This window comes from Aquarana catesbeiana, linkage group LG10, assembly GCF_042186555.1.
Source record: "Aquarana catesbeiana isolate 2022-GZ linkage group LG10, ASM4218655v1, whole genome shotgun sequence".
In the NCBI taxonomy this organism is placed as follows: Eukaryota; Metazoa; Chordata; class Amphibia; order Anura; family Ranidae; genus Aquarana; species Aquarana catesbeiana.
This window is the reverse complement of record NC_133333.1, coordinates 27,644,783-27,667,951: the sequence shown is the minus strand read 5'-3', so window position 1 is coordinate 27,667,951 and position 23,169 is coordinate 27,644,783. Positions and strand designations below refer to the sequence as shown.

At 44.0% G+C, this 23,169-nt stretch overlaps 1 protein-coding gene and 1 long non-coding RNA gene across 2 annotated transcripts in view; both read left to right on the top strand.

The window, feature by feature from the left end:
- LOC141109816 (sialic acid-binding Ig-like lectin 13) overlaps positions 1 to 17,021 on the top strand; it is a 54,991-nt gene extending 37,970 nt beyond the window's left edge. The window contains exon 7 of the mRNA XM_073601082.1: positions 16,909 to 17,021. Coding sequence (XP_073457183.1) covers positions 16,909 to 17,021 — 113 coding nt within the window. The remainder of the gene's footprint in view (positions 1 to 16,908) is intronic.
- Positions 17,022 to 18,468: 1,447 nt separating this feature from the next.
- On the top strand, positions 18,469 to 22,195 carry LOC141110499 (uncharacterized). The gene is made up of 3 exons (XR_012236299.1): positions 18,469 to 18,591; positions 20,598 to 20,656; positions 20,978 to 22,195. It is a non-coding gene; the product is annotated as an uncharacterized lncRNA (long non-coding RNA).
- Positions 22,196 to 23,169: the final 974 nt, after the last annotated feature.

The following is a 23,169-nucleotide window of genomic DNA, read 5'->3' as shown; positions in this document are numbered from 1 at the left end:
CCCTTTTTTTTCTTTTAAAATAACAAACATGTCATACTTACCTCCACTGTGCAGTTGGTTAAGCACAGAGTGGCCCCAAACCTCCTCTTCTGGGGTCCATCCGTGGCGCTCCTGGCTCCTCCCTGCATCGAGTGACCCGCTTGAGAAGCGCTCTCCTTGGGTCACCCATGTGGGCGCCCTCTCGTGTCCTGCTACTGCATCCATAGACACAGACAGCGTGACTCAGCACCGCCTCCCGGCGCCCGCGTCTTTGGATTTGATTGACAGCAGCAGGAGCCAATGGCTGCGCTGCTATCAATCTATCCAATCAAGAACCGAGACACCGGCCGCAGAAGGTGTGTGCGTCTGGGAATGAAGGGGCTCAGGTAAGTGTTTTGCTTGCGTCTATATAGCAAGGTTACTTTGTGGTATAAGCAAGGAAGCTGAGACTTCTGTGCTTTTAGTATGCAAAGATGCTGTACATACAAAACTATTACAATATTAGGAATACAATACAAGACTGACAGATAGGGATGAGCTTCGTGTTCGAGTCGAACCCATGTTCGACTCGAACATCGGCTGTTCGATCGTTCGCCGAATTGCGAACGTTATGGGCCGTTCGCGCTAAATTCGTGTGGCGCGTCACGGCCCATAATTCACTGCGGCATCGCAGTGCATTGCTGGCTGATGATTGGCCAAGCATGCACTATGACCCGCATGCTTGGCCAATCACAGCGCTGTCAGTAGAGAGAGCTGTAATTGGCCAAAGCCAGGGTGGCTTTGGCCAATTACGGCTCAGGGCATTTAGTACACACCCCACACTATATAAGGCCGCCTGCACGGCGGCCCTGTGTAGTGTGTGTTCCGGTGTGCTGAGAGATAGAGAGAGAGAGAGACAGTGTCATTTGATTTGAGTTAGATAGATTAGGCAGAACAGTCAGTCAGTTAGCTGCACTTACAGTGTATTGTGTATATATATGCATCCCAGGTGTTGCATATATATATATACACTGTATTCAGTTTAGCTAGATCCGTTCCTGTTATCTTCTATCTAGACTATTTACATTTAATGCAGTGCGTCCTGCTCACAGTGTTCAGCTAGATCCGTTCCTGTTATCTTCTAGACTATTTACATTTAGTGCAGTGCGTCCTGCTCACAGTGTTCAGCTAGATCCGTTCCTGCTATTTACATTTAGTGCAGTGCGTCCTGCTCACAGTGTTCAGCTAGATCCGTTCCTGTTAAATTCCTACTGACCGGCAGGCTTGTCTGGTTACAGTATATAAAGCTACCTGAAGAAAATTACAGGTGTTCTATTTGATCCTATTAGTACCACGGTCAGGCAGCTAGACTATTTACATTTAGTACAGTGTGTCCTGCTCACAGTGTTCAGCTAGATCCGTTCCTGTTATCTTCCTACTGACAGGCAGGCTTGTCTGGTTACAGTATATAAAGCTACCTGAAGAAAATTACAGGTGTTCTATTTGATCCTATTAGTACCACGGTCAGGCAGCTAGACTATTTACATTTAGTACAGTGCGTCCTGCTCACAGTGTACAGCTAGATCCGTTCCTGTTATCTTCCTACTGACAGGCAGGCTTGTCTGGTTACAGTATATAAAGCTACCTGAAGAAAATTACAGGTGTTCTATTTGATCCTATTAGTACCACGGTCAGGCAGCTAGACTATTTACATTTAGTACAGTGCGTCCTGCTCACAGTGTTCAGCTAGATCCGTTCCTGTTATCTTCCTACTGACAGGCAGGCTTGTCTGGTTACAGTATATAAAGCTACTTGAAGAAAATTACAGGTGTTCTATCCCAGCTTAGTGCAGCTACAGGCCATTAGTATGTCTGGAAGGCCAAGAAGGAGAGGCAGACAGTCACAAGCCAATAAGAGAGGGCAAGCAGGCTCTGTGTCTAGTGCTGGTCGTGGAGACGGTGCATCCTCATCAGCACGTGGCCATGGGACACGCTTGGCCTTTTTTTCGGCAGCTGGCCATGTTGAGCCGCAACATGCGGAAGACTTGGTCGAGTGGATGACCAAGCCGTCCTCATCCTCCTCATCCTCTCTCACCCATGCCCAGGGTGCTTTGTCTGGCAAAGCAGCGGCCTCTTCCCTCAGCTCAATGTCATCAGTGACTCCTTCCCTAGCTCCACCATGTCCTCATGAGGATTCCCTCGAACTGTTTGACCACAGTGTTGGGTACATGCTCCAGGAGGATGCCCAGCGTTTGGAAGGCTCTGATGACGATACTGAGCTCGATGAAGGCAGTAACATGAGCGCGGACAGAGGGGGTGCCCAAGAAGGACAGCAATCTGGCAGTCATGCTCCCCCTGCTGCAGCATACTGCCAGGTTTGCTCCAGTGATGAGGAGGGAGGGGATGATGAGGTCACTGACTCAACGTGGGTGCCTGATAGGAGAGAGGAGGAGGAGGAGGAGGAGGAGGAGGAGGAGGAGGAGGAGGCGGCAGCACATCACCAACGAGGCAGGATGCCCTCCAGGGGCCAGCCTAAGGGCAGCACATTGACTGCATCACACCCCAAAGCTCCACATGTGCAGGGCGCTGCAGTCTCTGCGCGTTATTCAAAAAGTTCTTTGGTGTGGGCCTTTTTTGAGACGAGTGCATCAGATCGCACCGCTGCTATTTGCAACATATGTCTCAAGCGTATCTCGCGTGGCCAAAATATCTCCCGCTTGGGTACCACATGCTTGACCAGACATATGTTGACCTGCCATGCAGTTCGTTGGCAAGCGTATCTAAAAGACCCACACCAAAGAACAAAGAGGATCTCTCCTTGCTCCTCATCAGCTGAGATTTCCAACCCCACTAGACCTTCAGTCCTCTCTGAGACCTGCAGTGAGAGGAATGAAGGTGTAGAATTAGGTGTGTCACAGCCAAGTACTTGTGGGCAATCTGCTTTTGGTACACCGACGTCAGATTGTACCAGGCAAATTTCCCTGCCCCAGCTGCTGCACCGCCGAAAGAAGTTTGCTCCCAGCCATCCACATGCCCAGCGGTTGAATGCTAGCTTGGCAAAATTGCTAGCACTTCAACTGCTGCCTTTTCAGTTGGTAGACTCTGCCCCCTTCCGTGAGTTTGTGGAATGTGCGGTTCCTCAGTGGCAGGTACCCAAACGCCACTTTTTCTCACGGAAGGCGATTCCGGCTCTCTACCGGCATGTGGAAGGCAATGTCCATGCCTCGCTGGACAGGGCAGTCAGCGGTAAGGTGCATATTACCGCTGACTCATGGTCCAGCAGGCATGGACAGGGACGTTACCTAAGTTTCACGGCGCATTGGGTGACTCTGCTGGCAGCTGGGAAGGATGCAGGACAAGGTGCAGTAGTGTTGGAGGTTGTTCCGCCACCACGCCTCCAAAATGCTGATTGTGACACACCTCTCTCCTCCACCCCCTCCTCTTCTTCTTCCTCCATGGCCTCTTCCTCGGAACCAGCGGTGCTCCGTAGGCGTTCAAGGGGCTACGCAAGTACGCAGGCCAAAAGATGCCATGCGGTGCTTGAGCTGGTGTGCTTGGGGGACAGGAGCCACACTGGGGCAGAGGTTCTGTCAGCTCTGCAGGGGCAGGTTCAGAGGTGGTTGACGCCACGCCAACTTAAGGCAGGAATGGTGGTTTGCGACAATGGCACCAACCTCCTCTCTGCCCTCCGACAGGGACAAATGACCCATGTGCCCTGTTTGGCTCACGTCCTTAACTTGGTGGTGCAGCGGTTCTTGGGCAGGTACCCGGGCTTACAGGATGTCCTGAGGCAGGCCAGGAAAGTCTGTGTGCATTTCCGCCGGTCATATAATGCCAGTGCTCGGCTGACGGACCTCCAAAAGGAGTTTAACCTGCCCAAGAACCGCCTAATCTGTGACATGCCCACCAGGTGGAACTCAACGTTGGCCATGCTGCAGCGGCTGCACACGCAGCAGAGGGCCATCAATGAGTACCTGTGCGACTATGGCACCAGGACAGGGTCAGGGGAGCTTGGTTTTTTTTCCCCACGCCAGTGGGCCATGATCAGGGATGCATGCACTGTCCTGTCACCATTCGAGGAGGCCACGAGGATGGTGAGCAGTGACAGTGCATGCATCAGTGACACTGTCCCCCTTGTCCACCTGTTGGAGCACACGCTGCGTGGAATAATGGACAGGGCACTTGAGGCAGAACAGAGGCAGGAAGAGGAGGACTTCCTTAGCTCTCAAGGCCCCCTTTATCCAGACAGTGTTCCTGCGTGCCCGCCGATCACACAGGAAGAGGACGAGGAGGAAGAGGAGGAGGAGGAAGATTGTGTCAGTATGGAGGTGGAGCCTGGCACTCAGCATCAGCAGCAGTCTTTAAGGGATCAGTCCCAAGAAACACATGGACTTGTACGTGGCTGGGAGGAGGTGGCTGCGGACCATGTCGTTCTTAGTGACCCAGAGGACTCCGGACCGAATGCCTCAGCAAACCTAGGCTGCATGGCCTCCCTGATCCTGCAAAGCCTGCGTAAGGATCCTCGTATTCGTGGTATCAAGGAGAAGGACCAATACTGGCTGGCAACCCTCCTTGATCCACGTTACAAGGGTAAGGTTGCGGACCTTATCTTGCCATCGCAGAGGGAGCAGAGGATGAAACATCTTCGGGAGGCCTTGCAGAAAGGTCTGTGCAACGCGTTCCCAGAGACTGGGAGGTTACAAACTCCTGTTTCTGGACAACGTGTTGCTGAGGCTTCGGTCAGTCAAAGAAGGAGCGGTGGAGAAGGTGGCCGTCTGACCGATGCGTTCAGACAATTTTTTGGTCCGCAGCCCCAAGGTATGATCGGTTCCAGCAACCATCGCCAGCGTCTGTTTTACATGGTGCAGGAATACCTAGGGGCAAGATCAGACTTGGACACCTTTCCCACCGAAAATCCTCTGGGTTACTGGGTCTTGAGGATGGATCACTGGCCAGAGCTTGCACAGTATGCAATTGAGCTACTGGCCTGTCCTGCATCCAGCGTTCTTTCGGAACGCACATTCAGTGCTGCTGGAGGCGTGGTAACCGATCACAGGGTGCGTCTGTCCACCGACTCGGTCGATCGGCTGACCTTCATAAAAATGAATGAGTCTTGGATCACCACCAGCTACCAAGCACCTGATGCTGATGTAACCGAATAATTTTTTTTGAAATCTCAGATCCCTTCAAAGACTGCCTATGCTGATGCTGAGTGACTATCCCTGAGTAATTATCCTCTTCCTCCTCAATCATCACGCTGATAGCTTGTAAGAACATTTTTGGTTCTGGGCGCCACCACCAGTGCCTAAGGCACAATTTTTCAGCCCCTGTTTAACAGGGGCGTGTAATTACAATTTTTGATGTAATACTTTGCAGCAGGGCTCGTTCCTGCATTCCAACTAGAGTGTCTGTGAGGGGTTGCAGTGTTGTGGCACCAGCACCAGTGCCTAGGGCCCAATTTTTCTGCCCCTGTCTAACAGGGGCGTGTAATTACAATTTTTGATGCAATACTTTGCAGCAGGGCTCGTTCCTGCGTTCCAACTAGAGTGTCTGTGAGGGGTTGCAGTGTTGTGGCACCAGCACCAGTGCCTAAGGCCCAATTTTTCTGCCCCTGTCTAACAGGGGCGTGTAATTACAATTTTTGATGCAATACTTTGCAGCAGGGCTCGTTCCTGCGTTCCAACTAGAGTGTCTGTGAGGGGTTGCAGTGTTGTGGCACCAGCACCAGTGCCTAAGGCCCAATTTTTCTGCCCCTGTCTAACAGGGGCGTGTAATTACAATTTTTGAAGCAATAATTTGCAGCAGGGCTCGTTCCTGCGTTCCAACTAGAGTGTCTGTGAGGGGTTGCAGTGTTGTGGCACCAGCACCAGTGCCTAAGGCCTAATTTTTCAGCTCCTGTTCAACAGGGGCATGTAATTACAATTCTTGATCTAATATTTCACAGCAGGGCCCTGTGAGGGCTTACAGTGTTGTGGCCACAGCAACACCTAAGGCCCAAATTTCTGCTGAGTATATAGGGCAGGACCCTACTTTCAAACATCTAACTTACAAACGACTCCTACTTGCAAACGGAAGGAGACAACAGGAAGTGAGATGAAATCTACCCCTAGGAAGGGAAATTCTCTCCTGTAAGAGTTAATATGGGAAAACAAGTTCTCCTTTCCACTGATGCTTTCCAATCCTTGTTCCACAAAAAAACCCAAATTTTCAAAAAACATTTTTCATTGGGACAAAAAAGTGAGGTGAAATCTTCTGAAGAGGAGGAAAGACAGCAAAACAAATGTCACAGGGGTGATAACCCTTCCCTATGTTTTCCAAAAAGCTTAGAAAAGATTTTTTGGCTGGAGCTAAACACGTTAAAAATGTTCAAAATTACAAACAGATTCTACTTAACAACAAACCTACAGTCCCTGTCTTGTTTGCACCGCCTGTATACTGCTGTTCAGAGTATATAGGGCCTGGTGGCCCCACACCTTTCCTTATTTTAATTTGGGTGCGGGGTTCCCCTTAATATCCATACAAGACCCAAAGGGACTGGTAATGGACTGGGGGGTACCCATGCCGTTTGTCTCACTGATTTTCATCCATATTGCCATGACCCGACATGACATTAAACCCGCAAGCAGTTTTAAATGAGATTTTTTCCTTTAAAAATGACATTTGGTGCAGGGACTGTTCTAAACATGGGAAACACGCGTCACTTTACAGGCATACTATAGACACCCCCCAGGTACGATATTTAAAGGAATATTTCACTTTTTTTTTTTTACTTTAAGCATCATTAAAATCACTGCTCCCGAAAAAACGGCCGTTTTTAAAAGTTTTTTTTGCATTGATACATGTCCCCTGGGGTAGGACCCGGGTCCCCAAACCCTTTTTAGGACAATACCATGCAAATTAGCCTTTAAAATGAGCACTTTTGATTTCGAACGTTCGAGTCCCATAGACGTCAATGGGGTTCTAACGTTCGTGCGAACTTTCGGTCCGTTCGCGGGTTCTGGTGCGAACCGAACCGGGGGGTGTTCGGCTCATCCCTACTGACAGATATCTATAACCAGCAAGATGCCTAGCAAATGAACAGCCTATGGTCTATAACAGTACAAATACACTTAAGAGTTACTTAACTTCGGTAACTGTATGTTTGTGATCTCCATTGGCAACGATTCTCCTTGAGACCAGGCACCTTTCTTGTATCATGAGTGGCTTCTGATCTTAAAGCATGATGATGTGTGTCTGGCTTATGCCTGAATTCCCCTTTTTATGTGTCAGGCTGTTTACCACAGTTACCAAACAACAGAAAACATACCTGTTTACTGCAGCTGTATAAACACTGGACTGTTGAAACTGTCAATTGAATTCAACAATGGTATCTACGTACCCATTGTATGCAGCAGCATTTGTTTGAGAAATCTAGCCAAAACCTGACAGTAATCTATGAGCAACCACTATTGTGTAATGTTATGTCTGATTAATATATAAAAAAAATCATATTTTAACAAACGCAACACAGTGAGTAAAACAGGGGGGCTGGGGGGTTGGTGCACTACAATAGGTTTTTCACCTCAGTGCATAGAATGCATTGTGAAAAACCAGGAGGGTTTACAACCCCTTTAACCGCTTGCTTACTGGGCACTTAAACCCCCCTCCTATCCAGACCAATTTTCAGCTTTCAGTGCTGACGCACTTTGAATGACAATTGCGTGGTCATACAACACTGTACCCATATGAAATTTTTATCATTTTTTTCACCACAAATAGAGCTTTCTTTTGGTGGTATTTGATCACCTCTGCAGTTTTTCCTTTTTGTTAAAAAAAATGTAAAAAACTGAGTTAAAAAAAAAAAAAAAAATTTATTTTTTTATATTTTGTTATAAAAAATTTTAAACGGTAATTTTTCTCCTTCATTGATGTATGCTGATGAGGCGGCAGTGATGGGCACTGATAGGCGGCAGTGATGGGCACTGATGGGTGGCAGTGATGGGCAGCTCTGGCAGGGGGCACTGATTGGCACTACAGGTGGGCATTGATAGGTGGCACTTGTGGGCATTGATAGGTGGCACTTGTTGACACTGTTAGGTGGCACTGTGGGCACTGTTAAGTGGCACTGTGGGCACTGTTAGGTAGCACAGTGGGCAGTGTTAGGTGGCACTATTAGGTGGCACTGATGAGGCAGATGTGCCTCTTGCACTTGGGGACCGATGTCCCTGACATCCGATCCGGTGATCGGCTTTTTTTTCTACTCACACTGTCAGCGTGAGTAAAAAAAAAAACGATTACCGATCTTTTGTTTACATCATGTGATCAGCTGTCATTGGCTGACAGCTGATCATATGGTAAGGGGCCGGGACCGGCCCCTTACTCGGATCAGTGATCAGCTGAGTCTCAGTGACTCGGTGATCACAGTGCGCCCAGTGCATGCCCTGCAGGGCGCGCGCGTGGAGCGTGCACAGGGGAGGCCGTCATATGACGGCCTCCCAGGAATTATGGTCCGCGCTGTGGCCGTCATTCGGCCATAGCGTGGATGTGTAGTGGTTAAATGAATACCTTTCTGTATCTGAACATTGCATAGATTATCATAGAGAGGGGAAAAAAAATATATAATTTATAGTATTTTTTTTTTATTTTGGTTCAGGGTTCCCTTTAATATTCATACCAGACCCCAAGGGCCTGGTAATGGACTGGGGGGGGGGGACCCATGCTGTTTTTTTCAATGATTTTTTATCTATATTGCCGAGACCCGACAATTCATTACAGTCGTGAACAGTTTTAAATTACTTTTTTCCTTTAGAAATGTCATTTTGCTGCGGTACTGTTCTAAACACGGGAAAAATGCGCCACTTTACAGGCATACTGTAGACACCCCCCAGGCACGATATTTAAAGGAATATTTCATTTTTATTGTTTTACTTTAATCATTATTAAAATCACTGCTCCCAAAAAAAACAGACGTTTTTAAAGCTTTTTTTTGCATTGATACATGTCCCCTGGGGCAGGACCCGGGTCCCCATAAACTTTTATGACAATAAGACCCCTTTCACACTGGAGGCGTTTTTTAGGCGCTACAGCACTAAAAATAGCGCCTGCATAGCGTCTGAAAAAAGCCTCAGCTGCAAACCCAGTGTGAAAGCACTCGGCTACGCTGGCAGGGCATCACAAAAAGTCCTGCCAGCAGCTTCTTTGCAGCGGTGGAGGAGCAGTGAATACAGCACTCCTCCACTGCTCCTCCTCCACCGCTCCTGCCCATTGAAAACAATGGGACAGCGCCGCCATACCGCCGGCAAAGCGCCGCTGCAGCAGCGTTTTGCGGGTTGATTTAAGCCTTTTTCGGCCACTAGTGGGGGTTAAAACCGACCCGCTAGCGCCAAAATAGCGCTGCTAAAATGACAGTAAAGTGGCCCTAAAATAGCGCTGCTTTACCACCGACACCTGGGCGCTTTCAGTGTGAAAGCACTCTTAATTGCATATAAGCCTTTAGAATGAGCACTTTTGCCACGAACAGCGCATAATGTTCGCTTACGTTCGACTCAAACATCGGGCTCATCCCTAGTCATAATTAAACCATCCTAATCCTCAGAAATTCTTGTATGCCTCCAATACATGTTGAAAAAGTCCACAACAGAATTCTGGGTGTTTTTCACCCAGAATGCTTGCATAAATTGTGAATGACTGAACAGTGCCATCTTAAGAGCATTATAGGCCCCCGGGCAATACAGTGCACTGGGGCCCTGTCTACACAATCATGCACGATTGCGCAAAGTTTGCACATTTTCTCTTTTTCCTCTTCTGTGCTCCACTCAAAAGATTATGTTTCATTTCTGCTCTAAAGGTTATTTTCATCAACACGTAATAAAGTTTCTTTTTCCTCGCCTTTCTTACACTTCCTCGAACTACTGGCAACTCTAAGATTGATATATAAGGGGGACACATAAGATACTACAGTCAAAACTTGGGGGGGAGGGCGGGCACTAATAACTTTCACCCCTAAATCATACAACTTAAAAAAAACAAAATAAATATATATAAATGCACACACTCACACTCTGGTGCTGCTGGTGCTGCCTGGTGGGTATTGATGCTGGCGTGGGTACTGCTGCCTGGCTCCTCTGAGACGTGGAAGTGTTACAGTAAGCTGCAGCATGCGGCTGCAGTAGAGAGCAGAGCCAATGCTTCCTGTATCTGTCACAGGTGGAGTGCATTTCATATCACTCCGCCTGTGAAGAGCCGAAACTACACAGACAGCATCGGCTCCGTTCTTCACAGTGACAGCTGACTCACACTGCACACTGCCCGCCGCTGAGTCACTGACTGATATCGGGACTGATCGCACGGCACTCTGTCTCTGTGAGGGAGCTGCACCGCACAGCACTGGCACAATGCGGTGACGTGACGTGTCGTAACGCGTAGGGATTGGCTGGAGCGGCACAAGCTGAAGCACAAGTGAGAGGGCGCTGAGAACGCCAGACTTTTCACCTATTTACTCTGCCTGTTTTTATTGTATTAAATGTAAGAGCATTATCCAAATAAATACCCCCCCTTTGATTTCAAAAACGTTATCACACTAGTGGAGCCTTTCTTCTCTCCCCCCCCCCCACTTTTATCTCCCCTGATATTGAGTTCCACCAGAGCGGAGTGACAGAGAAATAAGTATGGAGAGATAACCACAAAGAAGGAGAGGCTCCCAGACACTGCTTCCACGCCTTAAAGACATAATTACCAAAAGCCTGATTATTGCAATTCTAAGGTGAGAGTTCTGTGAGACCACACTAGGAGGCACCACTATAAGAATATTTTACCCAGCATACAAAACAGAATAGATCTGAGTAGAAGAACCATTTATAAATACCTTTCTAATATCGCCATCTATCTATTGTTTCAAGAACTTTACATTTATAATTTTGCAATGCTATCACCTGCACCTTTAAGGTTACATGTAACTGAATTGTGATTGCACTTATTGTATAGAATATTGCTGGCACCTTTCTGTGTAAAATTCATTTTTTATGAAGGGTTGCACTTAAAATTATTTATTTAAAAAATTATTCATTTAGAATTTTATAAGGAATATTTCACTCACCAAAATTCATTTATTCACGATAATTCATTCATGATATTCTAGCCTGCCTTTATTCATGGCATTTGTATCACATTATTTTGCTAGATACCTGCACGTTTTCACTTTATTATAGCACCATCACTTCACTGAAAAATAGTGGGAATTGCTATATGTTGCAACACACAAATATGGAAGAATAAGCTTCACAATCTGAAAGATTGATGGTGCAATCTCTTACTGAATTGGTCCGTTCCACATTTATCGGTTGATAAGCCCACTTCTTGTTTGGGTTCGCTAAAGCCTCCTCAAGTTGTGCATGCCTTTCCTGTTCATTCATTGCTGGAAAATCTAATGTATTCTGAGTGGGATCACCCAGATAAGCATTTTTTTTCTCCTAAAAAGTTTTCAACACTTTATCCTATGGAGGAAAAGTTTACTAAAAAATGGGAGATACCAGCAATTGACACTGCTATATCCTCTTTGAATAAAAGCTTGACTTGTCCGGTAGACAATGCTCAAATGCTTAGGGATCCAATGGATAAGAAGTTGGAATTCCTATTAAAAAACGCATTTTCTCTGGCAGGTTCAGTGACTCAGCCTGCACTGGCAGCGATTGGTGTATGTCAATCCTTGAGAGACCAGTTTAAACAAATGCTCAAGGTTGTTCCTGATCAGCAGGCCCAGGATTTAGCCGAGCTACCAGCGGCGCTATGTTTGCAATAGACGCCATGAGAGATTCTATTCTTCAGGCCTCGCGCCTTATGCTTGGGCTGGTGCATATGAGTAGAATACTATGGTTGAAAAATTGGTCAGCCGAATCGCCATGCATAAAGCTCCTGGCTAGTTTTCCTTTTCACGGTGAATGGCTGTTTGGGGATGATTTGGATAAATACATCCAAAAAAAATCTAGTGGAAAAAGTACCCTTTTGCCAGTTAGGAAAAGGAGTAAACATATTTTATTTAAACAAGCTCCTTCTCCAGTGCCGGGGGCATCAGCCTCCAGGCAGTCCCGACAGCCTCCACCATCAAGTTCAAGAGGTAAACCTCAGGGTCAACCCCAGGGACAAAAGAAGTTATGGGGAAGGAAACCTACAAAACAAAATACTAAAGCCTCCTTATGAAGAGGCGCCCCCGCTCGCTCAGTGGGGGAAGACTTCTGCAGTTCTCAAGGGTCTGGCAGGAAGAGTGTCGAGACAGATGGGTGACTTCCTCAATAACTCTAGGGTACAAACTCGAGTTCCGAGAGTCCCCGTCTCCTCGTTTTCTCAGATCAAACGTTCCCAGGGATCCAGAGAAAAAGAAGTCTCTCTTTCAACCATTGGACCATCTTTTGTCTCAAAAAGTGATCTCAGTGGTCCCCATGGAAGAGCAGGGATTGGGGTTTTATTCAAACCGTTTCACGGTAACATAACCAAATGGAGATGTCAGACCCATTCTAGATCTCAAAGATCTAAACCGGTTTCTGAATATCCGCTCTTTTTGCATGGAGTCAATCCGATCAGTGGTCTTCATCCTACAAGGTGAAGAACTTCTGGCGTCAATCGACATCAAGGATGCATACCTCCATGTGCCTATTTTTACCGCGCACCAGAAATATCTATGTTTCGAGGTAGAAAATCTTCATTTTCAGTTTGTAGCTCTGCCTTTTGGTCTAGCTACTACACCTCAAGTGTTTACAAAGGCCCTGGCCCCTTCTCTAGCCAGATTAAGTGCCCAAGGTATAACGATTATAGCTTACCTAGACAATCTGCTCTTGATAGACCAGTCGGTAGCCTGCTTAGACCGAAGTATGGTCACCACAGTCAACTACCTGGAATACCTAGGTTGGATTCTCAACCTAGAGAAATCTTCCTTAAAACCATCAAGGAGATTAGAATACTTGGGTCTGATCATAGATACAGCCCAGAAAAGGGTATTCTTGCCCCAGGCGAAGATCCGTGCCATAAAGGAACTGATTCAGGCGGTCAAGGCAAAGAAGAATCCTTCTATTCGACTTTGCATGAGGTTGTTGGGAAAGATGGTGGCTTCATTCAAGGCCGTTCCTTTTGCTCAGTTTCATTCGAGGCTGCTGCAAAACAGTATCCTATTGGCTTGGAACAAGAAGGTCCAAGCTCTAGATTTCCTAATATGTCTGTCTCCATGGGTGCGCCAGAGCATCGGTGGTTGATAACCAAGAATCTGCAGAAGGGAAAATCCTTCCTACGAGTTACCTGGAAGGTGGTAACAACAGATGCCAGCCTATCGGGTTGGGGGGCAGTCCTGGAAGAGGCAACCGTCCAAGGGAAATGGTCCAGATCAGAAATGACCTTGCCCTTTGACATTCTATAGATTCGATCATCGCGCTTGGCCCTGAGGGCCTGGGCATTCAGGTTACGGAATTGTTCTGTTAGGATCCAATCTGACAATGCCACAGCAGTGGCCTATATCAATCACCAAGTGGGCACAGTCGTGCGGCCCAGAGAGAGGTGAATCATACCCTAACTTGGGCAGAAAACAATGTACCTTGCCTATCGGTAGTCTTGATTCCAGGAATAGAAAATTGGCAGGCGGACTACTTGAGTCGCCAGCAGTTGTTCCCGGGAAAATGGTCCCTGCAGCCCGATATGTTCCTGACAATATGCCAAAGATGGGGGATCCCAGATGTAGATCTGTTTGTGTCCAGGTTCAACAAAAAGATCGACAACTTTGTGTCAAGAACAAAGTATCCTCTATTATGCGGAACAGATGCCTTGGTGTTCCCATGGAATCAGTTCTCACTGATTTATGCATTCCCTCCTATTCTGCTGCTTCCACGACTTCTTCGCAGGATCAAGCAGGAAGGGAAGTCGGTGATTCTTTTGGCCCCGGTGTGGCCCAGAAGATCTTGGTATGCAGAGATCATGCACCCTACCACCACGTCCAGACCTTTTCTCGCAAGGTCCGGTATTTCATTCTACCTTACAAACGCTAAATTTAACGGTTTGCCTATTGAGACCCACATTCTGAAGAAGTGTGGGCTGACAGGTTCAGTGGTATCTACCTTGATTAATGCAAGGAAGCCGGCCTCCAGAATCATATATTATAGAGTATGGAAGACATATGTCTCCTGGTGTGAATCCAGGGGTTGGCCCCCCAGGAAGTATGTCATAGGTAGGATCCTTGACTTTCTGCAGATGGGGTTAGATATGAAGCTGGCCTTGAGTACTATCAAAGGCCAGGTCTCGGCCTTATTGGTATTATTTCAACGACCACTTGCTTCACATTCTTTGGTGCCTAGCTTTATTCAGGGGGTAACGCAGCTTAATCCTCCAGTTAGGTCACCCCTGAACCCTTGGGACTTGAATTTAGTTCTGTCGGCATTGCAGAAACAGCCTTTTGAGCCGATACAGCATATTCCCTTTATCCTTTTGACAAGGAAACTAGTTTTTCTGTTAGCCATATCTTCTGCAAGAAGGGTATCAGAGTTGGCTGCTCTTTCTTGTAAAGAGCCATATTTAATTATTTACAAGGATAAGGTAGTATTGCGTCTTCATCCTAACTTTCTACCGAAGGTAGTGTCAGGTTTTCATCTAAACCAGGATATTGTTCTACCTTCATTTTTTCCAGAACCCTGTTCTACCAAAGAGAAGTCACTACATTCTCTTGATGTGGTGAGAGCACTCAAAGTCTACTTGAAGACGCCTGCTCAGATTCGAAAAACGGATGTTATTTTTGTGTTGCTTGAAGATTTTATTAGAAGACAGACATCATCAAAATCTACTATTTCTAAATGAATTCAGCAAGTAATTGTTCAAGCTTATGGTTTTAAAAGGAAGATTCCACCCTCTCAAATCAAAGCGCACTCCACTAGGGCTGTTAATGCTTCATGGGCAGTGCATCACCAAGCTTCCATGGCTCAAATCTGTAAGGCCGCAACTTGGTCTTCAGTCCATACATTTACCAGATTCTATCAGGTGGATGTAAAAAGGCATGAGGATATCGCCTTTGGGCGTAGTGTGCTGCAGGCAGCAGTATAAGTCCTATAGTCTCATGGTGCCCTACTTTTGTTGTGTCTCCCTCCCCTCCCTTGGCATTGCTCTGGGACATCCCACATAGTATCTACTACGGCTCTGTGTCCCGTGATGTACGATAAAGAAAATAGGATATTTATAACAGCTTACATGTAAAATCCTTTTGTTGGAGTACATCACGGGACACAGAGGTCCCTCCCCTCTTCTAATACACGTATATTGCTTTGCTACAAAAACTGAGGTACTCCCAGTAGTGGGAGGGGTTATATAGTGAGTGGACTTCCTTTCTTAAGGTGTGCCAGTGTCCATCACCTGAAGGTGGCCTATAACCTACATAACTACTATGGCTCTGTGTCCCGTGATGTACTCCAAGAAAAGGATTTTACAGGTAAGCTGTTATAAAAATCCTGTTTTCCTCTCCCTAAGGAGTTGAAGTGTAGCCTCCCTGGAAGTATGATTATTTCAGATTTTTGATTGTCAAAGCGGTACATTGTTTTGCATAGAAATTTGGCGTTTTATATTGTAGGCCTGTAATTCTTAGTATAAACACACCTAAATCTGTCCAAACAAGAGTCTAGTAGACATCCTGGGTATGATAAAGTTTTAAACACAAAATAATAAATTATAATATAATAAATAACTATAAAAAAATTATAAAAAATAATAATAATAAAATGCATTTCCCCACAATTCACTATCGCTCAATTCTGCAAGTGTTCTAATTTACTATCTCTGTTTTCTAGCTTGTCTAAAACCGCTTTTGACGTAAAGGGACACTTTTTGGTTGCTATAGATAATCTCAAGTTTCCAGGTAGAAAGAACAGTATACATAATATAACAGTGCATGCAGGGAACTGGACAAAGCACTAGGGACAAAAGGGATGTAAAATGATTTGATACATTAATGTAATTTGTAAGATTACAGTGTACTGTATGTGTTATGTATTTTGTACTTTTTGAATTTTCTGCTGGGCTCCGCCCCCATGCGTCACAACGCCCACAGGGAATGGTGCCCCGGCGCACAGGGCATCGGGTGGAGGATCCGGCGGTGGACACAGCGGGAGGACATCGCAGGATCCTGGGTATAAGGTATGTTACCTGGACCAGGATTCTGCAATGCCATCCCCAGTGTGGCTCAGGCTTACCGCTAATGGTACTGAAATTTAACCCTGAGCCACACTTGGGATTACCGCTAGGAGGGTTAGCTAAAGGCAAAACTTTTTTTTATGTAGTGCCCACCTACTTAGGTGTGTGCTAAATAGTTAGGAGGTTTAGTGTTAGGTGAAAATTCCAGGCATTACCCTGTTTGGTTTAAGCCTGGTTGGGTTTAATTTGGTGGGGAAAAGTGAAAGAGTAGAATTGGGGGTGTGACCACCTGCATTCTGTCGAGAGTGATGCCTTGTTTGTTCAGTGAGAGGTGCTGGAGGGCAGGTAAATTTGGAACAGGATACAGTTAGTTGTATAGATCACCCTGAACCGATCATTAATTTGAATGGGCAGGGGCTTTTAGGCCTATATAAACTGTGGGCCACATGCTCAAGGGGAGTCTGGCTGATGGGAAAAAAATGGCAGAGGAAGACAGTATGTAGTACCTGGTGCAGCTCAAGAGCTCTCCCCTCCGGCGAGGGGAAGGTACCTTAACAGGAGAAGAGATGGAGGAGATAACAGTAGGAATCTGCAACATCTAACAGGAGGAGGCTGCTACTACCAACAGAAGAAGGACTTGGAGAGGACCCTCTATGGCAAGCATGGACAGTTGCTTAGAAGTACACGTGAGTGTATACCCAAGGGAACAGTAATTCCAAAGACTGAGGGTGTTAAGGAGCTGACCGTGGAGTCTTAAATAGTTATCACCTGGGAGAAATCCTAACAGTCAGTCTAAGGACTCTTTTCAGTGTATTGTTCTTAGGACTTAAATTTGGAAATGCTGTGCGGTTAGGAAGTAGTAGTAAAAAGGAGGAAGAAGATTTGCAGACCATTACAGGAACCAAGTTGATGAAGGCAGCTCATATTTCTGGATGATCTACTCACATTCTTTCTGCATGCATTCATGGAAAGAATAAAGTTCATGTTATTCGTTTAATACTGTCTGCTGGGTGATCAGTGCAAGGAAGGGGGGTAATAGAACCACATTGGCAAAAAGGAACAAACGAATTAGCAGCTCCTATGGGGGTAGTGCGCTACATTTAGTTTTGGATAGAGTGGAGAGGGATTAGAACTCTTGTCAGTTTTTATTGCTGTCTATGCCCCCATTAAGGAGGCCCCCCTCTCTATTTGTTCGGTTTACCATTCTCATTGAAAGTGTGAAAGTAAAAGAAAATTCCATATTTTGCATTGTACCCAGAGAAGTAATAGAGGGGAAATCTCCCAATGGGGACACTAGTTCTGGTGACCTGGGGGTCCTCAAGGAATTCCCTTAATTTGAAGGGATCTGCTCTCACTTCTTGTTTTGGCTATGGGTCAGAAAGTGAAGGGAAATCACATCAATGGGACACAGATTGAGGGAAAAAATCTGACAGGGGTTATATCCCTCCCTTGCTTTTTTTTAAATAAAAAAAGTTTTGCCTATAGTTCTACTTTAAAACTTTAAAAGTCAAGCTACCTTCCCCTACTAACCCACCCTGAGGCCCTCTGATTTTTTATTTTTATTTTTACACATCTCCTGGCCAGCTATGTGACACACAAGGTCCTCTTCCTTTTAATTTGAAGGGATCTCCTCTCACTTCCTGTTTTGGCTATGGGTCGGGAAGTGAAGGGAAATCTCCTCAATGGGACACAGATTGAGGTAAAAAAATCTGACAGGGGTTATATCCATCCCAAGTCAAGCTACCTTCCCCTACTAACCCACCCTGAGGCCCTCTGATTTTTTTATTTTTATTTTTACACATCTCCTGGCCAGCTATGTGACACACAAGGTCCTCTTCCTTTTAGCCTCTTCTCCGGCACTGGAACACAATCACCAGCAAACACTTGCTGCATCATTGTACTGTTAGTGCAGGACACCATGGTGGTGTGCCCATCATGGATATGTGATGCCTTGGGTATCCAGGAAGTGAGCTGAGTGATGCTAAACCCACCAGAGGGTGCTAAATTGCAGACTATTTTGTCTATGGAGACAGCACCAGAGAAAGGGTGAGTATTTCAGTGAGAAACACCTATGGAGGAGTGATAGTAAAGAGACCACACTGTTTGGATTGGAAGGAAAAAATCTACCCATTTTCAAACTAGAATAGTATTCCATTTTAAGGTGGAAAACAGAGAAAAGGCAGAGCCTAGAGCACTGACCCCAGAAGAGAAGATTTGGGGGTGTTTTATGCAACACAATTGCACAGAGCATGTAAGTATAATATAGTTATTATTGCAGTGTAAAAAAAAATTACCTTACAACCACTTTAAGCAAAAACTGCAGATAAATTTGAAACCATTAAAACTCTTTTGAGATTGTTGTTGATTGCTGTCTTTTTTTTAGCTTCTAGGCACATGGATAAACAAATAATTATTGGGATTGTAATTGGTAGCATCTTTATTTTGCTTTTGCTTGGACTGGGAGTCTTCTGCTTCATCAAGAGACACGTGGAGAAGAAAAAACACAGTAAAATAAACTTTATTTTTGCCCTTATCTCTAATGCCGCGTACACACGAGCGGACTTTACGGCAGACTTTGCCCGGCGGACCGGATTTCGCCAGACAATTCGATCGTGTGTGGGCTCCAGCGGACTTTGTTTTCTCAAAAGTTGGACGGACTTAGATTTAAAACATGTTTCAAATCTTTCCGACGGACTCGAGTCCGGCCGAAAAGTCCGCTCGTCTGTATGCTAGTTCGACGGACAAAAAGCCACGCTAGGGCAGCTATTGGCTACTGGTTTTGAACTTCCTTGTTTTAGTCCGGTCATACGTCATCACGTACGAATTCGACTGACTTTGGTGGATTGTGTGTAGGCAAGTCCGTTCATTCGGAAAGTCCGTCATAAAGTCCGTCGAAAAGTCCGCCGGGCAAAGTCTGCCGTAAAGTCCGCTTGTGTGTACGCGGCATAATGCTTTTGTTCAAACTCACCCAAAGAAATAGATATGCAGTTGAATAGATGTTGTACTAATGACTGTAAGGGCCTGAGGGAGGTAAGGAGGATTGATAATTATACAGATCTCCTTTTGAGAAATATACAGATTTTCTTTCTGATGGGGATATATTTATTGGGGGGGGGGGGGCATTACAATATAACTCACGACTTGAATAATTTTGTAAGGTTGCAACACGTGTATGTACGTGGTGGATGGAAGATGGTTGGATGGGGGAAAAGAAGAGGGTAAGGAAGAGGTAGGTAGGATAGGTTGTGTAGGTAGGAAGGTCTAGTAAGTCTAAATAATAAATTTCTTTGATTTTTTTAAGTGAGTTCTCTTGGATAAGCATAGGTTTAACATCAAAAGTTTAAAAAGCAGGGGCTATCTTCTTTTTAAGGAGAATGAACAGTGTTGTTACAATAAAAAGACTAGGGGTTTTTGGAAATACAATTTTTGCATGTATGTTTGTTAGTGTCTTGTCTGTGTTTTTAATGTATTAAGTATTTTGTATATTTAATGTTTCCTTTTATTTGTTAGTTTTATCTATTTTACCTGGTTTGTATCATAAATCAATAAAATAACATAGATGTTTTATTTAATAAGGCGGCAAAAAGCGGGTAATTTACAGAGGCTAAATCTAAAATATTGTTGCTATTTTCCAAACAAGCCAAAAATGAGTGGGGAATTTTTAGTGTGATTGTCAATAGGTGGGAATCAGTATTTTGTACAAAAATAAGTCAAAGCATTGATTTTCATATCAGCGCCAATATAAAGCCAACTCTTTATTTAGCACTTATATACATTGACTACTTATTTATAGAATGGGGTAGGTTTTTATCACCTTCTCTCTTCAGGTTTTTTACAGTTTCTTGTCTCAATAACAATGGTTGTCTGGATAAGAATTGAGTATGAATCTCCCTAATGGGGATAAAGACAGCAAAAAAAAGCCTTATGCCGCGTACACACGAGCGGACTTTACGGCAGACTTTGCCTGGCAGAATTTTCGACGGTCTTATGACGGACTTTCTAAATGAACGGACTTGCCTACACACAATCCACCAAAGTCCGTCGAATTCGTAAGTGATGACGTACGATCGGACTAAAACAAGGAAGTTCATAGCCAGTAGCCAATAGCTGCCCTAGTGTGGGTTTTTGTCCGTCGAACTAGCATACAGACAAGCTGACTTTTCGACCGGACTCGATTTCGACGGAAAGATTTAAAACATGTTTCAAATCTAAGTCCGTCCAACTTTTGAGAAAACAAAGTCCGCTGGAGCCCACACACGATCGAATTGTCCGACGGGCAAAGTCTGTCGTAAAGTCTGCTCGTGTGTACGCGGCATAAGATTCTAACCTTTAGCATTCTGTCAAAATTTAAGGAGAAAAAAAAGATTGGGTGGAATTACTCTTCAGTAATCACCAGTGCTTTTTGTATTCGCCTACGGTATTTATTGCTATATCTTGTATATAGATTTTCAAATGTATACTACAGAAAAAAAATCAATTAAGGGTTTTAGAAACTTTTCTTTGGTATTTTAGGAACTGAAAGCAATGATTTTCAACTCCATGATGCAAAAGGAACAGAATCTGTATACCAGGTATGATTGCAGATGTATAGGTCCACTAAGAGCTAATATTTCAGCTATGGGTGTATGCTTGTGTATCATTTTATCCTTGTGATGCTCATTTCTCTTTAAAAGGCAACCTATAGTCTTTTTTTTTTCAGTTAAGATTGTATAATATAATATTATTTAATATAAAAGAGACAACTTTGATGACTTAACAAATAGCTTGAATGAAAAATACCAACCTATTGAATGAATAATACACACCTACTGAGTTTTTTTAAACATAAATAATAAAAATGTAATAAAATTGCACAAACAGTTGTTCTTTAATTTCATTTTTTTTCCTTAAAGGATCTTAATAGACCCTCAGATTCCATCTATCACAGCATCCAAAGTGCACAACAATGAATCTATCATGAGAGATGACTGGTCTACACTGGAAGAATGATTTTCTGTTGTGCTCTGCAATACCAAAGACACAGTAACCTCAATCATTTAATACATGTTATACACTAAAGATGGTTTCAGATTTTCCTAAAATATTATAGACTGTTTTTCTTTTTTTTTTTCATAGTAATGTTATTGTAAACACCGGGGTTGATTTACTAAAACTGGAGAGTGCAAAATCTGGTACCGCTGTGCATAGAAACCAATCAACTTCTAACTTTAGCTTGATCAATTAAGCTTTGACAAAAAAACCTGGAAGCTGATTGGCTTCTATCAAGAGCTGCACAAGATTTTGCACCCTCCAGTTTTATTAAATCTTCTCTGATGCTTCTCATCCATGCTTTGGATAATGAACAATAAGATTTAATATTATAAAAAAGTGCACAGGTATAATTAAATGACACCATGTGAGCTAGGAGGAGTCTATTTTATGTAATTTAGAGCAAAACAAGTATATAGATTGACTTCTTTGAGCAGTTGATATTTTAATATTTTATTTTTATCTATATGCTAAAATTTATTTTTTAAATTACAATTGTGTAGTAGCAGAATCTGTGTACCCTGAATGTCCCTTTATTTTTTGTTTGTAGCAATAACTATATGCTGTGGGATGATGGTGCCCACAAATCAAGGCTACTCAACGTTCATATATTAAGTTTTTACCAGATTGAAGTAGAATTGCAGCATTTAGTTTGGATAACGTAGGGACATCTGTTACATCATTTTTCTGAGGTTTGTGTTCCTACTGGAGAGATTTGACCCTAATTTCTGCTCTAAAAATCTTACAGGAAGTAAGGGTAAAGTAAATCTCCCCCCGAAATGAATAGAAATGTTATCTTTGACTGTTGTCACCAGAACAGCTGTCCAGATTGGGAGATTATTCCATGTCTTATATGTTTCTAATAACAGCACCACATATAATGAATGTATTTGTATATACTGTAGCTTTTACACTATCTATATTATAACAACAGTAAAAAACAGTTATTGAATAATCTGTACCACTTTTTATTTTTATATACTTTCACTATTATGACATATAGTATCTTTTAATAATTCACATGACTTTATGATGGATCTGAAAATTATTATTATAATAAAATTATGCTTTTTGACATTTTAGGTTTTGGCTTCTGTGTGTTTTGATATTATGAGTGAATATTTGAAGTTTATTTACTAAAGGGATAAAGGCTGTTCACTTAGAAAATAAGTTGACACCTCTAAAGGACCCTTTACTTTACAATACTGTATTGCAAAATTGTACATGCCTCGCACTAAAACTATTTGGTTCCACCAGTTATCCCATTTTTCAAATTCCATATATTTGTGATTGGTATCACTTTTCCCCTATGAACAATAGGGCTCCAATGATAAAGGCCTGAGATGAGGTATTTCTTTGATTTATGGGTCGCCCCTTCAGTCCCCAACTAAATGACCTTACATGGCAGACTGGGATAGGGACCTTTCCACTGATTCTGATCTTGGAACCTTTTTTACTTAATGCACTGAGTTTTAGGTATAGATATCCCACAGCAACCTCAGTATGCTTTGCTAAATGAACTGATCCCTGCACTCTCCTGCAGCAAACAAAGATAAGCCTCGTTCATGTTTTTTACGGTTAAATGCACAATAGCTGGAGCATGGAAAACACGGGCTGTCTCCATGGCCCATAACAAGCATGAAATCTTTTGGATTATGACCCATGAAAACTTATCCAGCAAGATACTTGACAAGGTTAAACAGCTTACCAAAACATGGACTACTTGAGCCACATACATGAAGATTCCCTTGGATGACAAGGCTTGACCACAAACCTTGTGCTTCCTTTTCCTTCCTTTTCCTTCCTTTTCCTCCCTTTTCCTTCCTTTTCCTTCCTTTTCCTTCTTATTCCTCTTTCTTTTTTTATGGATTTTATGTGACTATCAGGGGTCTATGTGACCCCTGATGTCTCATTATTGAGAACCTGTCACAAAAATGCATCACATAGGATACTTTTTTTCTCCTATGTGATTAAAAAAGTTTAGAAAACAAAAACTTAGAAACGTGTAAAAAATTATAGTGACACCCAAGCACTTAAAATCCCCTCCCCAAAAAGT